At 41.5% G+C, this 19,551-nt stretch overlaps 2 protein-coding genes across 2 annotated transcripts; both read left to right on the plus strand.

Moving 5' to 3' along the window:
• The first annotated feature begins 78 nt into the window (after positions 1-78).
• Positions 79-8,098, plus strand: nfkbie (nuclear factor of kappa light polypeptide gene enhancer in B-cells inhibitor, epsilon). The gene is made up of 6 exons (XM_061704877.1): positions 79-763; positions 4,059-4,161; positions 4,917-5,127; positions 5,302-5,390; positions 7,079-7,327; positions 7,425-8,098. The coding sequence occupies exons 1-6, from the start codon at positions 444-446 to the stop codon at positions 7,491-7,493; spliced, it is 1,041 nt and encodes a 346-aa protein (XP_061560861.1). The 5' UTR covers positions 79-443; the 3' UTR covers positions 7,494-8,098.
• Positions 8,099-9,458: 1,360 nt separating this feature from the next.
• slc35b2 (solute carrier family 35 member B2) lies at positions 9,459-19,551 on the plus strand. Its single transcript, XM_061704635.1, has 5 exons — positions 9,459-9,660; positions 12,304-12,494; positions 12,575-12,735; positions 14,030-17,738; positions 19,239-19,551. Exons 1-4 carry the CDS (start codon positions 9,641-9,643, stop codon positions 14,960-14,962), a joined length of 1,305 nt encoding a protein of 434 aa, XP_061560619.1. The 5' UTR covers positions 9,459-9,640; the 3' UTR covers positions 14,963-17,738; positions 19,239-19,551.

Genomic DNA, 19,551 nt, shown 5'->3' on the forward strand with positions numbered 1-19,551 from the left:
ACGTGACAAGCAGTTTCTGGTAATAGTGCGCCTGCGCAGTTATACATGAGTGTTTTTTTTTCTTCTCTCTCTTTCGAGTCCTCTCGCACCGGGGATTCCCCCGCGTGACAAAAACAGCTCAACTCTTCCCCTTCTCGCATTGCTCATATGCTCCCCGCCCGGAGGACCTCGCGTCGCTACCGGATAACTTGACGACAGACAACCGCTTGGCTCTCCTCTCGCGTCCATAATGAGCGTCGACATTTTCCAAGGCGACAGCGCAACACGTCACAGCCGAGTAACCGTAGCCTTTGACCAACGTCGTTAGTCGTCCAATGGCATGAAAGGCACCAGCTCTTGCCGTCGGCTCTTTCCACAAGCGGCCGTCTCTTCGTCCTCGGAGTCCCGGTCTTTCTTTGAATTATATCCGGAAATTCGTTGGGGGCGAGTCGGGGAGCCCCAATATGGCGAGCGGCGATTGTCGCAAAGATGGTTTTCTGGAGGAGAGTCGCGTGGACTCGGGCATTGACTCTTACCGCTCCATGCTGAAGTCAGAGGAGCAACAGCGGGAGCCCGGCGCCGAGCTCAGCGGGCCGAGGGACAACTTTTCGGCTGTGGAAGAGCGCTTGGATTCGGCCTACGGTTCGTCGTCTCTGACGGCGGAGAGCCTGGCAGAAATAGTGGAGGGCTGTTCGATTGCCACCGAGGAGGCACCGGCGACCGGCACTGGACTCGCAGAACACGAGGAGAACCTTATCACGTCCATCACTGAAGATGGAGATACGTAAGTTCATCCATCCATCCATTTTCTACCTTTAATCCGGGTCGGGTCGCGGGGGCAGTAGCTTTAGCAGGGACGCCCAGACTTCCCTCTCCCCAGCCACTTCATCCAGCTCTTCCGGAGGGATCCCGATACGTAAATTGACGTTTATATAAAAAAAAAAAAAAAAACAAAAAAAAAAACACACGTGGCGTTAATGAGAAGGTGAAAAAAATTGCTATTAAGCATTACGTTGAAACTGTTAAATCTTCGAAACACATTTCTTTGCCCAAATATTACTCAACAATAGTAACTCAAACACATGCTAATGAGAACTTCAAGGTTGGGAAAATTTTATTTCCCCCTCATTTTTCCTTAAACAGTTTGAACGTGCAAACTTAAATAATATAGTACCAGAAAACATACAAGATTAGCTCATGCAAATAATGTATTGGCATTGCAGGTAGATCATGAGTGAGCGTCCAATCAGATTGCTCAGATGGAAAGCCTGTACTGCTCAGTGCCCTTAAGTGGTTAGGTTACAATACAGGCTCAGAGTTATGACACTTGGTCGAATTATTTATGCATATTTTTCCTCTGTTGCAAAATAAATAAATAAATGGAGCAGCTAAGGTACTGTAATGCCACTGTCTCCGATGGACTTTCAGATGTTTATTGAGCGGGACAAACAGTCAAACACACAAATACAAAATGGGATCAGGGGTAATGAGCTGCACCCAGATGGTCACACTGCAATAACCAGACAGCTTGACTCCAGCTCTTAATGACACTCAAGATGTCACACCCCTTGAAGACACGTTCAACAAAGAAATAGTACAGTACCAATGCGTTTGTGTTTTTATGGAATGGAGTGCTACTTTATGTAATTAAAAACATATAGCAAAAAAAAAAAATGCTTTTGGGGGGTGACGCGATGGATTCATGGCATTTCAATTAATTTCAACGGGGAAAATGTATTTGACGTGAGTAAATTGAATTACGAGCTTGCTCATGGAACAAATTTAACATGTAAGTCAAGGTCCTATTTTACTATTTTTTAAATTGTTTTTTATTTTACTATTATTTTACTATATACCTCCTAAATAATTATGTATAAGGTGGTGCCTTGAGATACAAGTGACCCACCTTACGAGTTTTTCAAGGTTTGAGCCATTGATGAGATGATTTTATTTAGTTATTTATTTATTTTTGCTTTGACTTGCGAGTGCTGTATTGTGGCAGGGGTATCAACTCACTTCACCACAAGCAGCAGTTTGGCAGATAATATTCGTAAATATTCTTCAAAAAGAGGCTCAAGCTGTTTATTGACAGTCCCAGCTGAAGGTTACTGTCAAACTAAACATAAAACAAAGAGAATTGCACCTCGTGTTCTAAACGACTACATAGCCTCATCTTAATGCTAACATACAATGGGAAACACCGTAGGCACACGGGCTAACAATTAGCATCTATATAGCGGTGTTGTTACCCGTTAAGCAATGGACATTTGAACACAAACAGTGCAACAACACATGTAGATAGATAATTTAACAATAGTCATATTCATTATCCTTTGTGAAGAACAACTACTAGTACTGCTGTACTGAGAAGCCGGAAAAGAGCAGAGTCTTCAGTACAGTATATCTGTCGTATACTGCCCCCAGGTGGCTGAGGCGCACACACCACAATGAGAAGCACAAGTTTTCATTAAAAACACATTACAAACTTTTTCTGTTGGTCTTTTGGCTGGCTGGAACAGATTGATAGCATTTCCCTTAATTTCAGCGGGGAAAGATGATCAAATTAAACTCATATCTCAAGTCACCACTGTATCAGCAAACTACACATTTTACAAGCAAGTATGCTGTAGAGAGAACATTGAATTTGCCACCTATGCTGGTATTGTAGGGGGATTTCATATATTTTGTGGACTTGTCATGCATGCCGACAGACTGCAACGCGGCATTTGAGTGAGAAAACAGAAGTGAAAGAGAGAGGCCTGGACTTCCCCACACGGCACAGACAAAGCGTGCGCTGTGAGGGTGGCGTGGCTTGTTTTTTTTTTTTCTTTTTTAATCTAAGAAACTTGTTCGTCAGGATAGCACAGTACCGGTGATGTAACCTCCCCCCCACCCCTCTTCTTTTTAATGTTTCTTTTTTTTTTTAACGATTATTATTATTGGTGGATGCTGTCATTCTGTTGTTGCCACCCTGCTAGAGGAGGCTTGCAACTTGTTTGAGTCAGAGTGTCATTGTGCCACTCTGCACCTTTTCAATTTGACACAGACACAGCGTGACATTCCAGTTGTGGGCCTGTGTGCGTGTCATCCATCATTGTTGCCATGTCACCAGTTTGCCTTGATTGACATTGCAGACTTTGCTCCAGCAATCAATGTAGTAGTTGCAGAATTGCTGCTGTGCGTCTGACCTCGTTTTGTTTCCGCTGGATGCTCGTCAGTTATGATGCATACTAAAGGCTCAATATTTGCGAGGGGAAGGAGAAGCATGAAGCGCGCTAATGTGCTGCAACTCAGATTCAAGGAGAACTCCGCAGGCTTGATTTTTCCTCTGTGGGTTTTTTTCTTAGTACTTATTCAGCCAATGCTGACTCAAACTAGGAAGTCATGCCTTTACACAGACGTTATGCTCGCGCGGCTGACCCACTCGTCTGCGGTATTTTAAATGTAATGCATTAGCCATAAATTTGACTTAGTTTGTCAAATGTGTTTGATGTGGATGGGTTTGAAGTGTCAACTTCAAAATAACGCTGACCACATCATACGCAATAGAAACCACTCTGGCAACTGCTCTACAAATGAGCAAAACTTGAACAAATTTGAACGCAACTGAAAAACATCAAGGTACAACTCATGATTTGGTGCATTTTTTTATTTGGGCATGCACCATTGCTGAATTGAAACGCTAAATCATAATTTAAAAAAACAATAGTTGCAACTAGACTTGCTATATTGTTAGTACTGTGACAGGTTTTGGCTCATGGAAGTTTTTCAGAAAAATATTGTTGCAAGTGTGTGTCACAAACTCTGTCTTGTTCTTAGTCTAAATTAAGCTCTAATGCTTGGTTCCATTTCCTGTCTTTCGCACACAACAACTCAACATTTAATTTGTTACAACTTCCCCTTCAGGGTTTGAGGTTACTCTGTCGCTTTGCTATTAAATGTTATTTTTTCTCCCTTGTATTAAACGTTTATGCTGCTTGTTAAGCGTTTGAATGAGTGAGAAAAACATGTTTTTCATTTGTCAAACATGTTTTCGCCTGCATTAAGAATGCATTTTTTACTACTTGTGACTTGTATAGAATCCTGCACCTGGCCATCATCCACGAGGACGCATTCATTGCAAAACAGTTGATCCAACTATTCCCAAAAGAGGTCCTGGAGATCCAGAACAATTTGTATCAGGTAAGTTCTACCAGGAAATTACTTTGATCAACACTAGAAGCTTCCAGTGGGTGGCTGCTGGGTTATCATGTGGATTGTGGAAGTTGTTGTTCATTTTGAATATTTTTTTTTAAGCTGTATACTTCCAGAGAACTATTGTTCCTCTTTTTTTTATCCACTCAGGACCAGCCTCCCGTTGGAGCGTCCTTGTAGGTAATTCCAGTGTTGGCTCACTAGTGGCTTTCAGTGGAAACTCCCTTGCTCTTGTGTGGAAGAAATAGAACTGTTGCAAGCTGCGCAGTGAATTGTTACAGCCCTACAAGCTGTCTGATCAGGTTGTTGCCTGTAGTTAAAGCTGTAGTGTAAATGGAGCAAAGCGACACAACTTGTCACTGGAAACCTCAGAAGAGGCAAAGTTAATACTCAGCAATGACTCACTTAGCTCTCTTCTCTTACCCAGTCCACTTGGCTTGCCTAATTTCCTCTTGGTAGTCATTCGAAGACATTCTAACATTTGTACACTGAAAAAAAATCACCCTGCGTGTTTTTTTTTTTTTTTACTTTTAAATAACATCAACCCCCGTACGTTGCCTAGTTATGCTGTCTTAACTGCATGATCCTTCATGTTTTTATATGGGGTTGACAATGTCGGCACATCCAACAAAAACACTTACTGTTTCACTGTACTTTGTCTTTGTTGGTCAAATGTCGCCAAATAGAATTGTGGAGTAAACCATTGATGTCAAAAGTTGCTGATTGATTGCTTAATTTTGCAGAGTCCTTTGCATCTGGCCACTTATTTGAACCTGACAGAAGTGGTGAAGAGCCTGGTGGCCAAAAGGGTCGGCATTGAGCTGCAGGACCAGGATGGAAACACAGCGCTCCACGTCGCCTGCCATCACGGCCTGACCGTGTGTGCCACGGAGATGGCCAGTGAGATGTCCCCCAGCAGGCTGGCACTGGTCCTGGAAACCCAAAACTGGAGAGGTGAGGTAAAACCCAAAACTGCTGCACGGCCTCAGCAGTATTTCTGTTGTCGTCGCTTATACTTACCTGCTGATGTAGCTCATCACGTTGCTGTTTGCTTTTTGTTATTTCGGAAAACCACTAACATCACGTCTCTGATGTTCCACATCTCAAACCACAAAAATCCACTCGCAGGTCTTGCCTGTCTTCACGTAGCAGCGCTCAGCAGGCAGCACCAGATTATGAAACTCTTGATGATGAAGGGCGCAGACCTTAATATCCAGGTTAGTGTAACCAATGGCTTCTTGTTTGGCTGCATAAAGATCTATTTTTGGTTTTAGTGGTTTATCCACGCTTAGTTTCTAACCGGCATCAGTCACCTAATATCTATAATGTGCAGGTAACAAACTGGGAATTGTAACCGTTTTTTTACTCCATTTGAACTGTAACAGAATTTGATGCACAGAAAAAGTTTGTGGAAGAAAGTGATTGTCTTTCAATACATTAGACTCCAGCTCTTCAGTGAGGTATCTGGACCAAGCCTGACTGCGAATAATTGACGTAACCCTAAAAGTGATTATAATTGCCTGACTCAATAGCTTAAACCATAAATACTGTATATTGTACTGCAAACTATGATCCCAAAACATTTGAAGGCCATTTTAAACTCTTACAAACATTTACAAACATTGCTATACCCTTGAAAATAGAGTACATTAAACGGTTTACAGCTTATCATGTCAACGATTATGATGATGGTGATGTATTACTGCAGTAAAATACAAGAATGAGCATTTGACTGCACAGCAAAGCGAATTCACTGGTTTTGATGCCGTGTGTAGTCCTAGTTTTGGCGACACTATCGTGAGCCAAAGCAGACATGGTCGCCCCCATGAACGGTCTCGATCCTCTCTCGCTGACTGTCAATCACGAATCTACCACTGCTGCTCTTAGATTTGTGATTACATGAGCGAACCGCTTGAGTTCTGCCCCGGACGTTTAGTTAAGTGGAGAACTAGTCCTTTTTTGGGGCGTGGCTACTGAGGACAGTAGCTGTTTATTGTCTCAATTAAAGCTTCACTTACAATGCAATACATGTTGAATGTGGACAATATTTTGCCTTGGAAGGAAAAAGATGATTTTCAGACTTATTGACATGTAACAAAGTTCTTATGCGAGTAATGCAGGATAGGCCACTGTATGCCTTGACATCTATGAACGCAACCAGTATTTTTAGAGTAATTACAACTGTCCCTTTTGCACCCTATTTTCTGGTCATTGCATGTAAACCTGCTGCACTTGTTTAATGCTGATAATGACATGATGGAAGGGAGTTCAGAAACTACACCAGCCCTTGCTTTAAACTTTTGACACTAGGGTTGTCAATATCGAATATTTAGCAAAATAATTTTTACAATTAATTTATTAGGTATTTAATGATTAAACGAAACCAAATAAACAACAATTAAACAATATCACAGGTGACGTACTCACCGCTGTTTTTTAAACTGAGAGCTACTGCATGGGTACTGATTAATGCGAATGGTTACTAGTTTGATATACACGTCTGAGACAGCTTCATGTTGAACTACGTTAGTTACAGCCTGGTTAATTACACTGCGACTGCAAATAACCATTATTATTGAAATAGATTAAACAATCTATTAATTATTTTCCCCCATAAATTAATTATAGTCTAGTTACTGGTTTGGTCTGTAACATGTCAGAAAATAGGGAAAAATGTTGATCATTGTTTTCCAAAGTAAATAAAATGTTTTCAAAAGATAATCAATCTGCTTTCATGAAGGACTACAGATATCAAAATATTTAGTTGAGAGGCTGATATCAGGATTTGGACAATTTTAAGTTAAACAGTGGCTCTAAACGATTCTCAAAATAGTTGTCGATTAATTTGATGGTCGATTAGGTGTCGATTAAATTTGACGTCTCTAATGCACTCTGCTCGCTACAGGAGGGAACTAGCGGCAAAACAGCGCTCCATCTCGCTGTTGAGATGCACGACGCCACCTCGGTGAAGCTGCTGCTTAGCAGTGGAGCCAACGTGGACGCCGCCATGTTCAACGGCTGCACACCGCTCCATCTTGCTGTGGGGAGGCAGGACACGGCCATCGCCAATCTCCTCTGCCAGTCTGGTGCTGACACCATGCTACGGAACTTGGAGGACGAGACAGCGTTGGACCTCGCCGATGGCAACAATGATGTAAGCTATCATCAAGGCGACAAAATGCGTCCATTAACAATGCTGCATTGCTGTAACACTACATTGTGTGGGTTTCCCCCCCCCCCCCCCCCCCCAGATTCTGGCTTTATTTCCATTTGATGACATTCACATCTCGGGGAGGTCAGTGGTTGGTGTCAACTTTTGAGCTACTGTGCAGAGCTGCATCACAAGGTCATGAAGATGAGTCAGAGGCTTACTGTACATCAGCAGCAACCTTTTGTTAGCAAGACTGTTTCAACTGTACAATTTGTAGTACTCTGTGGTTAAATATATATTTATATGTTTTGTGGAGAAACGCTTGCATCACAACCTTTGTCTCTGTCACAAAGGTGCTAATCTGCTTAAACATCTTTGACTTGAACACTGAAAAAACAATCAGCTTAACACACTGCTCCTTACGGTCACTTTGCATCATCATACCCATTAACATCTCTTAGAAGATCTACCTCTTTCTCAGCAAGACTTTTACTAACTAGAAATCCAAAATTCAAATAGCCTTTTCTTGTTTCTAAAATTTCACCAGTGCTGTATTTTTTTTATTTTATTTTTTTTTAATAATAAATAAAAGCACATCTTTTTGCTATAGCCATTGCAAGACTAAATAACCCCACATGGAATTGTAATCTTTGACATCACATTGTTTGGAGTTTAGATTTCTGCTTTACTCTTTGGTGTTAATTGCACTGGCTTAACTAGTTCATAAGTGATTTCATGCTCATTTATTTTGTAATAAAATTGATTAAAAGATAATTGCATAATGTTCCTTTTGTTCCTTCAAAGACTCATTACATGTGACGCTGTACAATATCAGCTTGAGGAAGCGCGCCAAACAAACAGTTTGGCGATTGTGTTACAAAACTTCTTGAACTATAATCATGTACAGTAGATATAAAAGTAAACACAATGCTGTTTAAAAGTTGGGGTTTTTGTGATATAAAATTTGAGACTAAGATAAACCATTTTGATATATAAGAGGGTGTGCAGACTTGTGCAACCACATTATCCCAGTTGCTTTCTTTCCATGAAAAGATTATATTATTTTTCAGTTAAGTTGTTCAGGTTTTGGTAACAATGCTGGAAAAAGATTTAAAAGTATTTAACTTGGTGTAAAAAAAAAAAAAAATGTATATCACATAACCTGGCATTTGAACATCAGTGTGTAGACTTTATATCCAATGTAGGTGCATTCAAAATGTGTATACTTTTTTAAAACTTTATTTCCTTCAGTAGATGCATTCAAACCATAATTCCACTTGTGGCCTTCCAGATCACACGAGAATTCAACACAGTATATTGTTAGAAAAAAGTTAATATTTTCTATTAGAGAATGAATTTAAAAATATGTACTGTATGTTGAAGTAACTATGTGCTGAAAAAAATAAAAGTAACAGCAAACTAGACATATGTCAAATGAAATCAATTCATAACGTGTGAGTTCTTGATATCCGGGGTGGGTAAAGTGTGGTCCTAGATTACCACCTGCGTTCTTTAATCCAGCCTGCTGAGCATTTACATGATCAAGGGTCCTGTATTTTGCAGTGGAACTCATGAAATTACTATTGAATTGATTCATTGTAAATTATGAAAAAATAAAATGTTATTTTATTGAATAAATGCGATACAATTATTTTCATGTTGTACTTGTATATTTTACGTTTTTTGTTTCCCACCCCCTGACCTTGGTGGACGAGTGGTTAGCACATCTGCCTCACAGTTCTGAGGACGTGGGTTCAAACCGGCCTCGCCTGTGTGGAGTTTGCATGTTCTCCCCGTGCCTGCGTGGGTTTTCTCCGGGTACTCTGGTTTCCTCCCACATGGTAGGTTAATTGAGGAATAAATTTCGGTGGTAATGGTTGGTTGTGCTCTGCGATTGGCTGACGACCAGTTCAGGGTGTACCCCGCCTCTCGCCCAAAAATGGCTGGGATAGGCTCCAGCACGCCCGCGACCATAGTGAGGATAAGCGGTACGGAAAACGGATGGATGGACTGGTCTCACGTTTTAAAAAGTAAACATGACGTCAGCCTTGAGTACCAATGATGCAGTAACTACTCCAGGACGAACGGGGGAGCTAGGTAAAGGCTGCCGTAGTGTCATCCCCTTCCCGCGGTGTTGAGACGGTTGTCATTCCTTTTCGGTTCGAGGGAACACATCATCTTTTCACGACCACAACTTGCAAGCTAGCAGGCTAAAGGCAGCTCGTCTCGGAGCAAACCCTCCCACCGGGTTATCTTCCCGACGGACCGACTTTATGCGCCGTTTTATCCGAGGCGTTTGAGTGTGTCGGTGGGAAAATGTCCTCTTTTTCACAGAGGTAATGTATAATTGGAGCGAATGTTTTAATTTAGCAAAGAGCGGTTACCGGTGCTAAGTTTAGTCCTTCTCCGTTGACGATCTAAATACACATTATTTTGACGTTTTAGTAACTTTTCCCCTTTATTGGTTTTGCTGAGAACCGGCTAATAATTATCGCTGTTAAGATCTATATATGATGATTATATGCTCAAGATGTTTCTCATTCTCATCATGTAATTGTAGTGTAGATTTTCCACTGCTCTCTGTATTTGTAATGATGTGAGGTTTATTGTCCAAACCAATCCCTCAATCCTCATGAGATGCCAGTAAAAAACAAAAACACAAAATAATGCCGTATTTTAACCCTTGGTATTGGTATGATTATGAGATTAGAAGGTGCTGGTGCTGGAATTTTGCAACAGTGTTTCATAGGCAAGGGCAGAAACACAAAATGCCCCCACTTGGTACAGAACCTTTACAGTACTACAGTATTGTGAAATAAATGTGTTGAAAAATGTGTTCTGATATCTGGTCTTGATCATACAAAATGAGACAAGGAGTCTGAAAAATAATCTTACTTCTATTTATTTTCTTTCATAAGAAATGAAAGCGGGTCCCACAAACAAGAACACTTTTCAATCTGTTAAACAGGTAACCTTCACGAGCAGTCCAAGCCTGTACTCCCTCTCTGTGTCTTCTGTGACTTGTTGTGCACAGCATTCCTGCATGCAATCGACTGCTTGTTCAGGTCCAGGTCTTGCTGCAGTGAGCTCCTGTCAGTCCAGGCCACAGCCCACTCCCACACAAAGACGGTCTGTGTGAGTCAGACACGGCGGGCTTCCAGCGGGAGGCCTGACCTCACCCTGAATGGGAGGCCACGGAGGCAAAGGAGCACACCTTCTTCATTCATGTGCAGTGAGCTAGGGTTTCATCACCAAAGCGCTTGAGTAATCTGTGTCACCTAATCAGTTGGAAAGGATTGATTGTATTTTAATGAATACAATGTTGTTACTATTTTTGTAGTAAAAAGTTTTTTTGTGCAATTTTGCAAATCTAGAAAACCAATGTAGACTATCAGTCGTTCAAATTTGTCATCTGTAGTGGACATTTGTAGTAAATTTGAATATCTACAGAGGAAGTTTTTTTGCCATCTACAGAGGACGTTTAGAGCATTTCAATGATACCAAACGTGAAGGGGTCGGGTTTTCGTACCTGCCTCTTTGTCATTATGGAAAATGGTGATCATCAGTGCAAGTGCATTTAATGAGAACAGGAAAAGTAAGTGAATACCTTTCACTGAGCAAATTTTGGCTTGAAATGTTGGCATATTTTAGCCCCTCGTGACAAAAGTAAGGCAAGGATGTGTGAATTTGTGCAATGACGAGCTAATGCTTCGATTTACTGGTCGTTTCCCAGTGTGCAAATATGTACCAGGCAAATATACCCAACTAGATCAAAAGGTGTATATTTTAGCTGCACAAACTGGTCTGGTCTTAAGACTTTATGTTCTACCAAGGCAAAACTACCTTCAGTTACAGGTGGAAAGGGCTTTGGAGAACAAGCTCTTTTTCATTTGGCCAAGTCTGTTCCCCAAGGAACCCACCTGTTCTTTACAAAAGTCAACCTCCTCGACTCCCTCATAACAGTGTTCACAATGAGTGCAAGATTATAGGGGATCAGTCCTTCAAAAAGAAAGGAAGCAGGGCATCAGAGATGGTAGTGAGACAAAGCCCTTCTGAACATGTCAACAAAGGGGTAAGGTATTCATTTGTGTTTTAAAGAATTGCATAACAAAAGTCAAACAAAACAAAAGTGATGATGGACAGTACCCTATGTTCGTTCACGTTGGGACATTTCCTTTGGGACTAACTGATTGCCATCTTGGGTGTTTTGCATGTATGGTGTTTCGATGTCCACTGTACTGGACATGTAATATCTTAAAAAATAAAAACTTTGTTTTTTTCTCAAAAATGTTTTCAGTATTCTAATTACCTCACAAAGATTGGGGAGTTTAAAAAGAAAATGGTAATTTGAAATATTTTTTCATTGGTAGTCAGGAGGCTACAGCTGCCACGGCAATCCATTTCTTCCTTGACAATTGCGCCATGTTGTTTGTGGTTCAATAAAAAATAATTCGGTTATTTGTATATGGAACCTCAAAATCTTGGCCTAGGTATGTTGCTGTACGGCGGGTTTTCGCCTACTTTGAATTGGTTCGCATTTGTTCAGTCTTGTTCAGTTGTGTCGCTTGGTGTGCGGTGGCCCTTTTATTGGAGCGAATAATGTCTTCTTTTCCTTTCGGCTTGTCCCGTTAGGGGAAATCAAGGAAGTGTGAGATGAAATGAGAAATTGTTTTCTTCCTCTCATAAATCGTACAATGTCATTTGTTAATTTTAGTATACTGTGTGTCGTGGGTTGTTCGGACACCCCTGCTCTAAATTGTCCACAGTTGAGAATGTGAGTGAGGCTTGTTGTTTGTCTATACTACAGTAGCCTTGGGATCGAACCACGGTGTGCCCCGCCTCTCGCATAAGCTGGGATAGGCTCCAGCTCATCTGCAACCTATGGAAAATGGATTGATGAATTGACTTTGGATAAACCACTGTAATTTTTCTTCCACCTTTTCTTGGACAGTATTGCCTTATGTATGATTGCCTCACAGGATTTCTCCTGCCCTGGTGTTGCTTCTCTTCTCATCTGCCGTCGCAGCGCAAGAAGAGTCCTTCCTGCTGGATGGGTGGCGTGATGTGTGGCTTTTTCGTTTCCTGGTAAACGTTCTGGGATACTCGACCATCATTATCCCTGGCTACCTCCTCATCCGCTACCTTAAGCGCACCAACTACTTAGACACTGGTATGGCTGTATCTCTGGTTTGCCGTGAACCCGCGCCACTTTGAATCTACACCTAATGTGCTTCTTCACTTATTTTTCAGGTAGTGGCTGCTGCTATCCAATCATAAAGTCCTGCGTGTTTGGAACTGAAGCAAAGACGGGCCTGTTGGACGATGTGTCCGTCACTTCCAGGCACGAGGGAGATTCGGGCTCATCGCTCCGACAGGCCGTACACCTGATCTTTTGTGCTGGTGGACTTCAGGTGAGAATCCTATTAAATACACAAGCATATTATGTAAACTGAAAAATGTGCCAGTTGTGACCTAATCCTTTTATGATCCTGGAATCCTTATCCTTCTTGTATTTGCACAGATACAGGGAGGATTGTTTAATGTTTGTTTCAGCTAAGAGTGAGCTCACCGGCAGTTTGGTAATACGTCATTTGCTTATTTTAGATTAAAATAAATGTATTTTATGAGAGGAAATCCGGGAAGCCCTGGAAAAGAGTTGAACAATTTTTCTGTTGTGAAAAATGCATTAAAATATTGTTGTATTGAGAAGCAAATTACAGTGGGTACGGAAAGTATTCAGACCCACTTACATTTTTCACTCTGTTATATTGAAGCCATTTGCTAAAATATTATTTTTTCCTCATTAATGTCTGAGAATTGTGACAAGAATTGTCACAATCCCACCACAGAATTGTGACAAGGCACAGATGTTAATCTGTGCCTTGTCACAATTCTGTCTCTGAGCTTTTCAGGCAGTTGCTTTGACCTCATGATTCTCATTTGCTCTGACATGCACTGTGAGCTGTAAGGTCTTATATAGACAGTTGTGTGGCTTTCCTAATCAAGTTCAGTCAGTATAATCAAACACAGCCCGACTCCAATGAAGGTATAGAACCATCTCAAAGATGATCAAAAGAAATGGACAGCACCCGAGTTAAATATATGAGTGTCACAGGAAAGGGTCTGAATACTTATGGCTGTGTGATATTTTAGTTTTTCTTTTTTAATAAATCTGCAAAAAAAAAAAAAAATCTGCGACATGGTGCCACCTAAATTGCTCCATTATTATTTTTTTCATTTCACTGGTGCTGTGGAAGTTCTGAACCGCACTTGTAACTCATTCTGTAGCACGTATCTGGAAAATGTATTAGTTGAGGGACTCGTAAATAAAGGAACCACTGTATAAGTATTGTATGAATGGCAACAGCTTAATTGTACCTTCTGCCATCTAGTGGATGAGCATTTGATTGTTCTGCCTGTCACTGTTTATTTAACTATTAATTAAAATCTACTAACTATTATTACATTAACTAACACAATACGTCACTGACATAGAGATGCATTGTTTGTAGTAAATAATTTTCAAACCAATTTAAATAAATTGGATGAGAAAGATAAAGATTTCGCGACACATTGTGCTGCGGCACAGTGGTTGGAAATCACTGGTCTAGCTAAGTGGCCAAATTATATTTATTTAAAAAAAAGTGCATCACTGATGCTTCACACCTACCTCCAGCTCACTGTGATGTTTTTTTTTTGTGCCAGGCGTCATACCTGACATGGGGAGTCCTGCAGGAGAGGGTCATGACCCGTTCCTACGGCGCCTCAACTCCAGAGGAGGAAGGCGAGCGATTCAAGGACTCTCAGTTTTTGGTCTTCATGAACCGGATTTTGGCCCTGACCGTTTCGGGCCTTTGGTGTCTCCTGTTCAAGCAGCCCCGCCACGGCACGCCCATGTACAAGTACTCCTTCGCTTCACTCTCCAACATCATGAGTAGCTGGTGCCAGTACGAGGCGCTCAAGTACATCAGCTTCCCCACTCAGGTCCTGGCGAAGGCCTCCAAGGTCATTCCTGTCATGCTCATGGGTAAGCTCATTTCTCAGAAGAGCTACGAGTACTGGGAGTACCTGACAGCTGCGCTTATCTCCGTGGGCGTCAGCATGTTCCTGCTGTCCAGCACTGTCAGCAAGCACTCGTCCACCGTCACCACCTTCAGTGGCGTGGTCATCCTGGGGGGCTACATCATCTTCGACAGCTTCACCTCCAACTGGCAGGACAACCTGTTCAAGTACAAGATGTCGTCAGTCCAAATGATGTTTGGGGTCAACTTGTTCTCGTGCCTCTTCACCATGGGCTCGCTGCTGGAACAGGGCGCCTTCTTCGACTCGGTGGCGTTCATGGCACGCCACTCAGAGTTCGCCTTTCACGCCGTGCTGCTGTCCGTGTGCTCGGCGTGCGGCCAGCTCTTCATCTTTTACACCATCAACCAGTTCGGCGCCGCTGTCTTCACCATCATCATGACCCTGCGCCAAGCCATCGCCATTCTCCTTTCCTGTTTCCTTTACGGACACGCCGTCACAGTGGTTGGCAACTTTGGCGTCGCCGTGGTGTTTTTCGCTCTCTTTTTGCGGGTGTACGCCCGTAGTCGGATGAAGTCGGGGCGGCGGCAGGCGCAGCCGCTGGCGCAGAAGGTGTAGGATTTGAAGGTGTAGGATTTGCACCGAACTGAGAACTTAGACCACGTTTTCTGTGGTCCTTTTTTTCGAATGGCTCACATGTATTGTTTTTGTGTCTATTAGGTAATGAAAGGGATTTTTTGTGCCTCCAAAGGGTCCATGTGATTTGAAAGCTGTTTCACAACCTGCCTCTACAGTCACAAGATGTCCTTCTCCCTTAACAGCCACGTGTGGTCACTGCTAGTTACTGAGAATACACTACTCACTCAGTTATGGATATTTGTCTTTCTGGTGAAAATTCAGGATGAACCCAAAATGTACTATAACCTCAACAGGCAAACTTTGGAGTACCCAAACGCAGCATACCTACCGGAATTGTTGGAAATTACTTGAATAATCACTTTATTAGCAACTGTGACGGGTCACCTCAAAGCCAGGATACAGAGCAGTCAGCTTCACAGTTGAGAGTGTGAGGCCTTGAGGACTTGGAATTTTCTTGGGCCAAAATCATGCAATACTTCGTAATCCAAAAATAGTAGGTCAAGAATCTTAATTCTCAATTCACAGACAGAAGGACAGGGAAAGGCTCACTTTGTTGTCTTTGTAGCAAAATCCACAACAGCCAGGGGGACCGGGAAACAAACATGCTAAAACAGAACTCGAGGTCAGAGGTAGAAGGCTGGGCAAACAGCCACAGGAACAGGCAAACTTGATATGGTAGAACTCGTGGTCAGGGGTGGATTCGCAGGGTAGCGTCTTGCATGCATGGCACTCAAACACTGACAATGATTGCGTCATCAATAAAGCCTTAAATAGGGGGGTGTAGCTGACTGGCGGACAGATTGTGATTGGCTGACAGATTGGCTGTCTTGGTAGACTGTGACATCACTATTCGCCCGAAGTTAGCTCCCGATGACCACAGTGAGGATAAGCAGTATAGAAAATGGATGGGTGAGTGTCCAACTGTTCAATGTTGAAGTACTTTTTGGGTCTGGGTCAAAATGCAAACAGCATGACGAAGAGGATTGTTTAAATACCAATTGTAATTGAACCGAAAAATGTATTGGTCCATTCATGGATCAAATACCTGCTGTGGATTTTGCCATTCAGCCCTTTTGGAAACCGCAAGTTGTCCAAAAAAGTACTGAAACATTAAACACTTGGACATTTAAAAGTTTAAATAAGGTCAAATTGAGTTCACCTGTGAAAGTTATTACTTGGTTTTAGTTTCATCCTTTAAATTTCACCCAAAAGCCGAATATCCCTTTTCGTGAGTAGTGTATGTGAGCTTTATGGCTAAAACAGTTAAAAAGTTAATGACATTGCCCTTACTTTACTTCATACTGAACATTTAAACAAGATGGTCAATATCATAAAATACTGTCTTTCTGTCACAGTCGCCAGATGTGCTTCCCATATGGAGAGCAAGTGGTCTTTTGCGTCATAAAGTGGGATTTTATACTATAAAACTGCACTATAGCTTGAACATACTACACATACTCAATTGATACTTTATTACAGGTGTAAATACAACTACACAATCTAGTGCAGAATTATTTTTTGCTCTATATTGTGGACCCCGAGCCTCTGTGTGCGCACTAATTGCTACAATTCTGGGCCCTTGACGTGACCAAAAGTTTTAAGTTCTTTTTACGCTGCATTGTTTTTAAGACACTTTTTTTTCCTTTAAAATTGTCTTCACAACACAGTCAACTTCAAATCGTTTTAATATATCTTTAAAGCTAATTATAGCCACCTTGACTGTTGCACTGCATCCTCTGTGTTCAATCTCGCCATGCGAATGATTATGATAAATATGTGGGGACAAACCTCAAACACATTCAAGGGGTAATACAGTGTAATATTCTGTTACTAATGGTAAGTGGATTATTAATAAAATGCGTATTAATATATAATGGTGTTCTCTTTAATTTATAAAGAACGGATCCTAAACCTGCCGTTGTTGGGTATTGACACGTTACAGTATAAATAAGGAAGCACAGCATGGATAACAAGGTAAACTGAAAGGCTATTTCAACACTGCTGGTGGAATTAAATATTCAAATTGAAAATCTTTATTAATTCAATTATTGTGTACTAGCCTCCGTGTGCCTGAAATGGCAGTGGTAAAGAAACAACAATGCAATTGGATTTCTTTTGTAAGCATACGTAAATGAACGACAAAGAAGGGACTATATAAAATGTTGCGTAGGTCGCCACATTAGTTAGGGCTGCATCTGGATACTGCAGATGTATATTAGCTGCTGTTGTGGTTGGCTGAAGCTTTTAGAGAGGGGGAGGAAAAAAACCGTAACATTTGACAAGAATGTGAATGACATAATAGTGACATAAATAGTAATAGTAAGCAAGAAACTGATATCCTGGAAGTCTGCTGATTATGTGTTGTCCTTTTAAAAAAAAAAAAAAAAAAGTTTTTTAACGAGTATAATCCCACCCTTTGCTGACTCACAAACCTCAATACGTCTTATGATTCTCTGCATCGACCTGAAGGCCGCGTTTTGACTGTCATATGCGGGAATTCGCTACCCGCCTTCTTCGTCCTTCATACAGCTGCTCACTATGGGGAATTTCCTGCCTGGCACGTGTTAAATTACTGTATCAGCATTGCAACACAGTATAGAGTACCATGGCATCTTGAGTAAAAGAGTGCTGGAACCGGACGGAGTTTCACAAACCTTGCCAAACTTGAGTTTCAGAAGCCTCTGTGGTCTCCTCATAGAGGCTCTGAATTTAATAATTCATTGGTGCTAAAGATGCTGCATTCCGGCGATGGGAAGTAAGAAACTACAAATACTTATTTTCCTTTTCTGATTACTTTACTTTTATTCCCTCCATTTACAAAAAGATGCTGTAATCACTTGGCCCATTTCTACCATTACAGTGAGCAGTAGAAAAATGCATTTTCTCTGGATGCCACTATTTACAGAACAGCTCAGTTTTATTATTTAAATTCCCAAGTGTTCTGTATTTTGTGTTAGGATACGGTAAGTTGTTGGAACGCAAAGTGTTGTGGGTATAGATAAATAGCAGGAACTATGTGCTGGAATGTCTGTCATGTGAGCCACAAGTTAAATAACGTGTGCCGTTGGGTTTAATCAACAGTGTACTTTCCCTTTGGTCTCTCTTATGTGGACCCACACATAGACACAAATAAGTGAGGAGTGATGAGCCCCGGTTAGCTTGCGAGCTAGCAGGTGGCTAGCTCCTCTCTCATCGTAGTATCAGAATCAGAATCATCTTTATTTGCCAAGTATGTCCAAAACACACAAGGAATTTGTCTCCGGTAGTTGGAGCCGCTCTAGTACAACAAACAGTCAATTTACAGAACATTTTGGGGACATAAAGACATTGACAAAAAACAATTGTGCAAAAAGATGCAGAGTCCTCTAGCACTTAGAGCAGTTCGAACGACTAATATTGCAATAGTCCGGTGCAATGACCATTGTGCAAAGGGCGCTGAGACTTCAAGGAGTGTATGCGGTTTAAAGTGACGAGTAGTGCGATCATCTGGGACAATGTCGGTTGTGCAAATGTTACAGATACTCCTCAATCAGTGTGCAAATGGAGCAGATGCTACTCTGGCATGAGTGGCCAGTATATGCAAATAGTGCAGCATGGCGAGACAACTACAGTGAGTGCACGAGTCATACATAATTGGCCCCACAGAAATGTGACAACGAACTCAAGTCAAAAAATTGCCAGCTTGTTGTAATGGAATTATAGGTTAGGTGTTTAAGAGGTTGTGATGATGCGCTGGGATATGTCCCAGTCACGGCTCAAACATGTAAGAATGTGTGGGCATTAAGAAAGACGTGTGGTATGTGATAGTTGACAATTGAGCGTGGGTTTTCGTGTATTCAGGGGACTCGCCCCCAAAGTTTGAGAGGAAAGAGGGGTGCTGGATTTATTCATGATTTTGGAGCCTCATTTTATATACATACAGTATTTGCTTTCTTTTGTTTTGTTTTTTCAATCATTCAAATTTGGCATGGTTGTTTTTATACCAAGGACCTGCTAATAAAATGGCATGTACAGTCGCTGAAAGCATAATGGCTAAAGACTAGCATGGATATGAGCAGAGAAGCTTGTTAGTGTAATGTCTTCAAATGGTAAATAGTCATAGTCACTGTATTTCAGTGTTATATAGTTAACTTATCTTTATAGGTGCATGACAATTATGAATTACCTGTAGTTATTAAAGGTAATGATGGCAGTTGGAGCCTGGAATGGATTCATTCACTTCACATTATTTCTTGTCTGTCTGTTTTGAAATTAGAACAACTTGAAATATGTCAAGATTGGTGGTCCGCATTTACAGTTTTGAGTGACTGAGGAAGCGTGTGGCCCACCAGCTGATGCATTTTCAGCAGACAAAAGTCAGACAGCAACCAGACGCGACAGGCCGCAAAGGTCAGCCAAAGGTACGACACAGCCCACTGATGAAACACTGAGGAACCCCCCCCTCACTAAATTAGGGCATTTGTGGGTGGAGAGCATTTGATAATAGTCAAATGTTTCCACAGGATGTATTAAGTTCAAAGTCACAGTCATATTCCGATGCTCATAAAGGCATCCTGCACTCAGTTGAT

Source organism: Phycodurus eques, chromosome 18 (genome assembly GCF_024500275.1).
Source record: "Phycodurus eques isolate BA_2022a chromosome 18, UOR_Pequ_1.1, whole genome shotgun sequence".
Classification (NCBI taxonomy): Eukaryota; Metazoa; Chordata; class Actinopteri; order Syngnathiformes; family Syngnathidae; genus Phycodurus; species Phycodurus eques.

Coding starts and splice junctions, on each gene's coding strand:
- nfkbie (XM_061704877.1), top strand. CDS start 444: ATGGCGAGCGGCGATTGTCGCAAAGATGGTTTTCTGGAGGAGAGTCGC. Junction 4,162..4,916: donor TCCAGAACAATTTGTATCAG/GTAAGTTCTACC, acceptor TTAATTTTGCAG/AGTCCTTTGCATCTGGCCAC. Junction 5,391..7,078: donor GCGCAGACCTTAATATCCAG/GTTAGTGTAACC, acceptor TGCTCGCTACAG/GAGGGAACTAGCGGCAAAAC.
- slc35b2 (XM_061704635.1), top strand. CDS start 9,641: ATGTCCTCTTTTTCACAGAG. Junction 9,661..12,303: donor ATGTCCTCTTTTTCACAGAG/GTAATGTATAAT, acceptor ATTGCCTCACAG/GATTTCTCCTGCCCTGGTGT. Junction 12,495..12,574: donor CACCAACTACTTAGACACTG/GTATGGCTGTAT, acceptor CTTATTTTTCAG/GTAGTGGCTGCTGCTATCCA.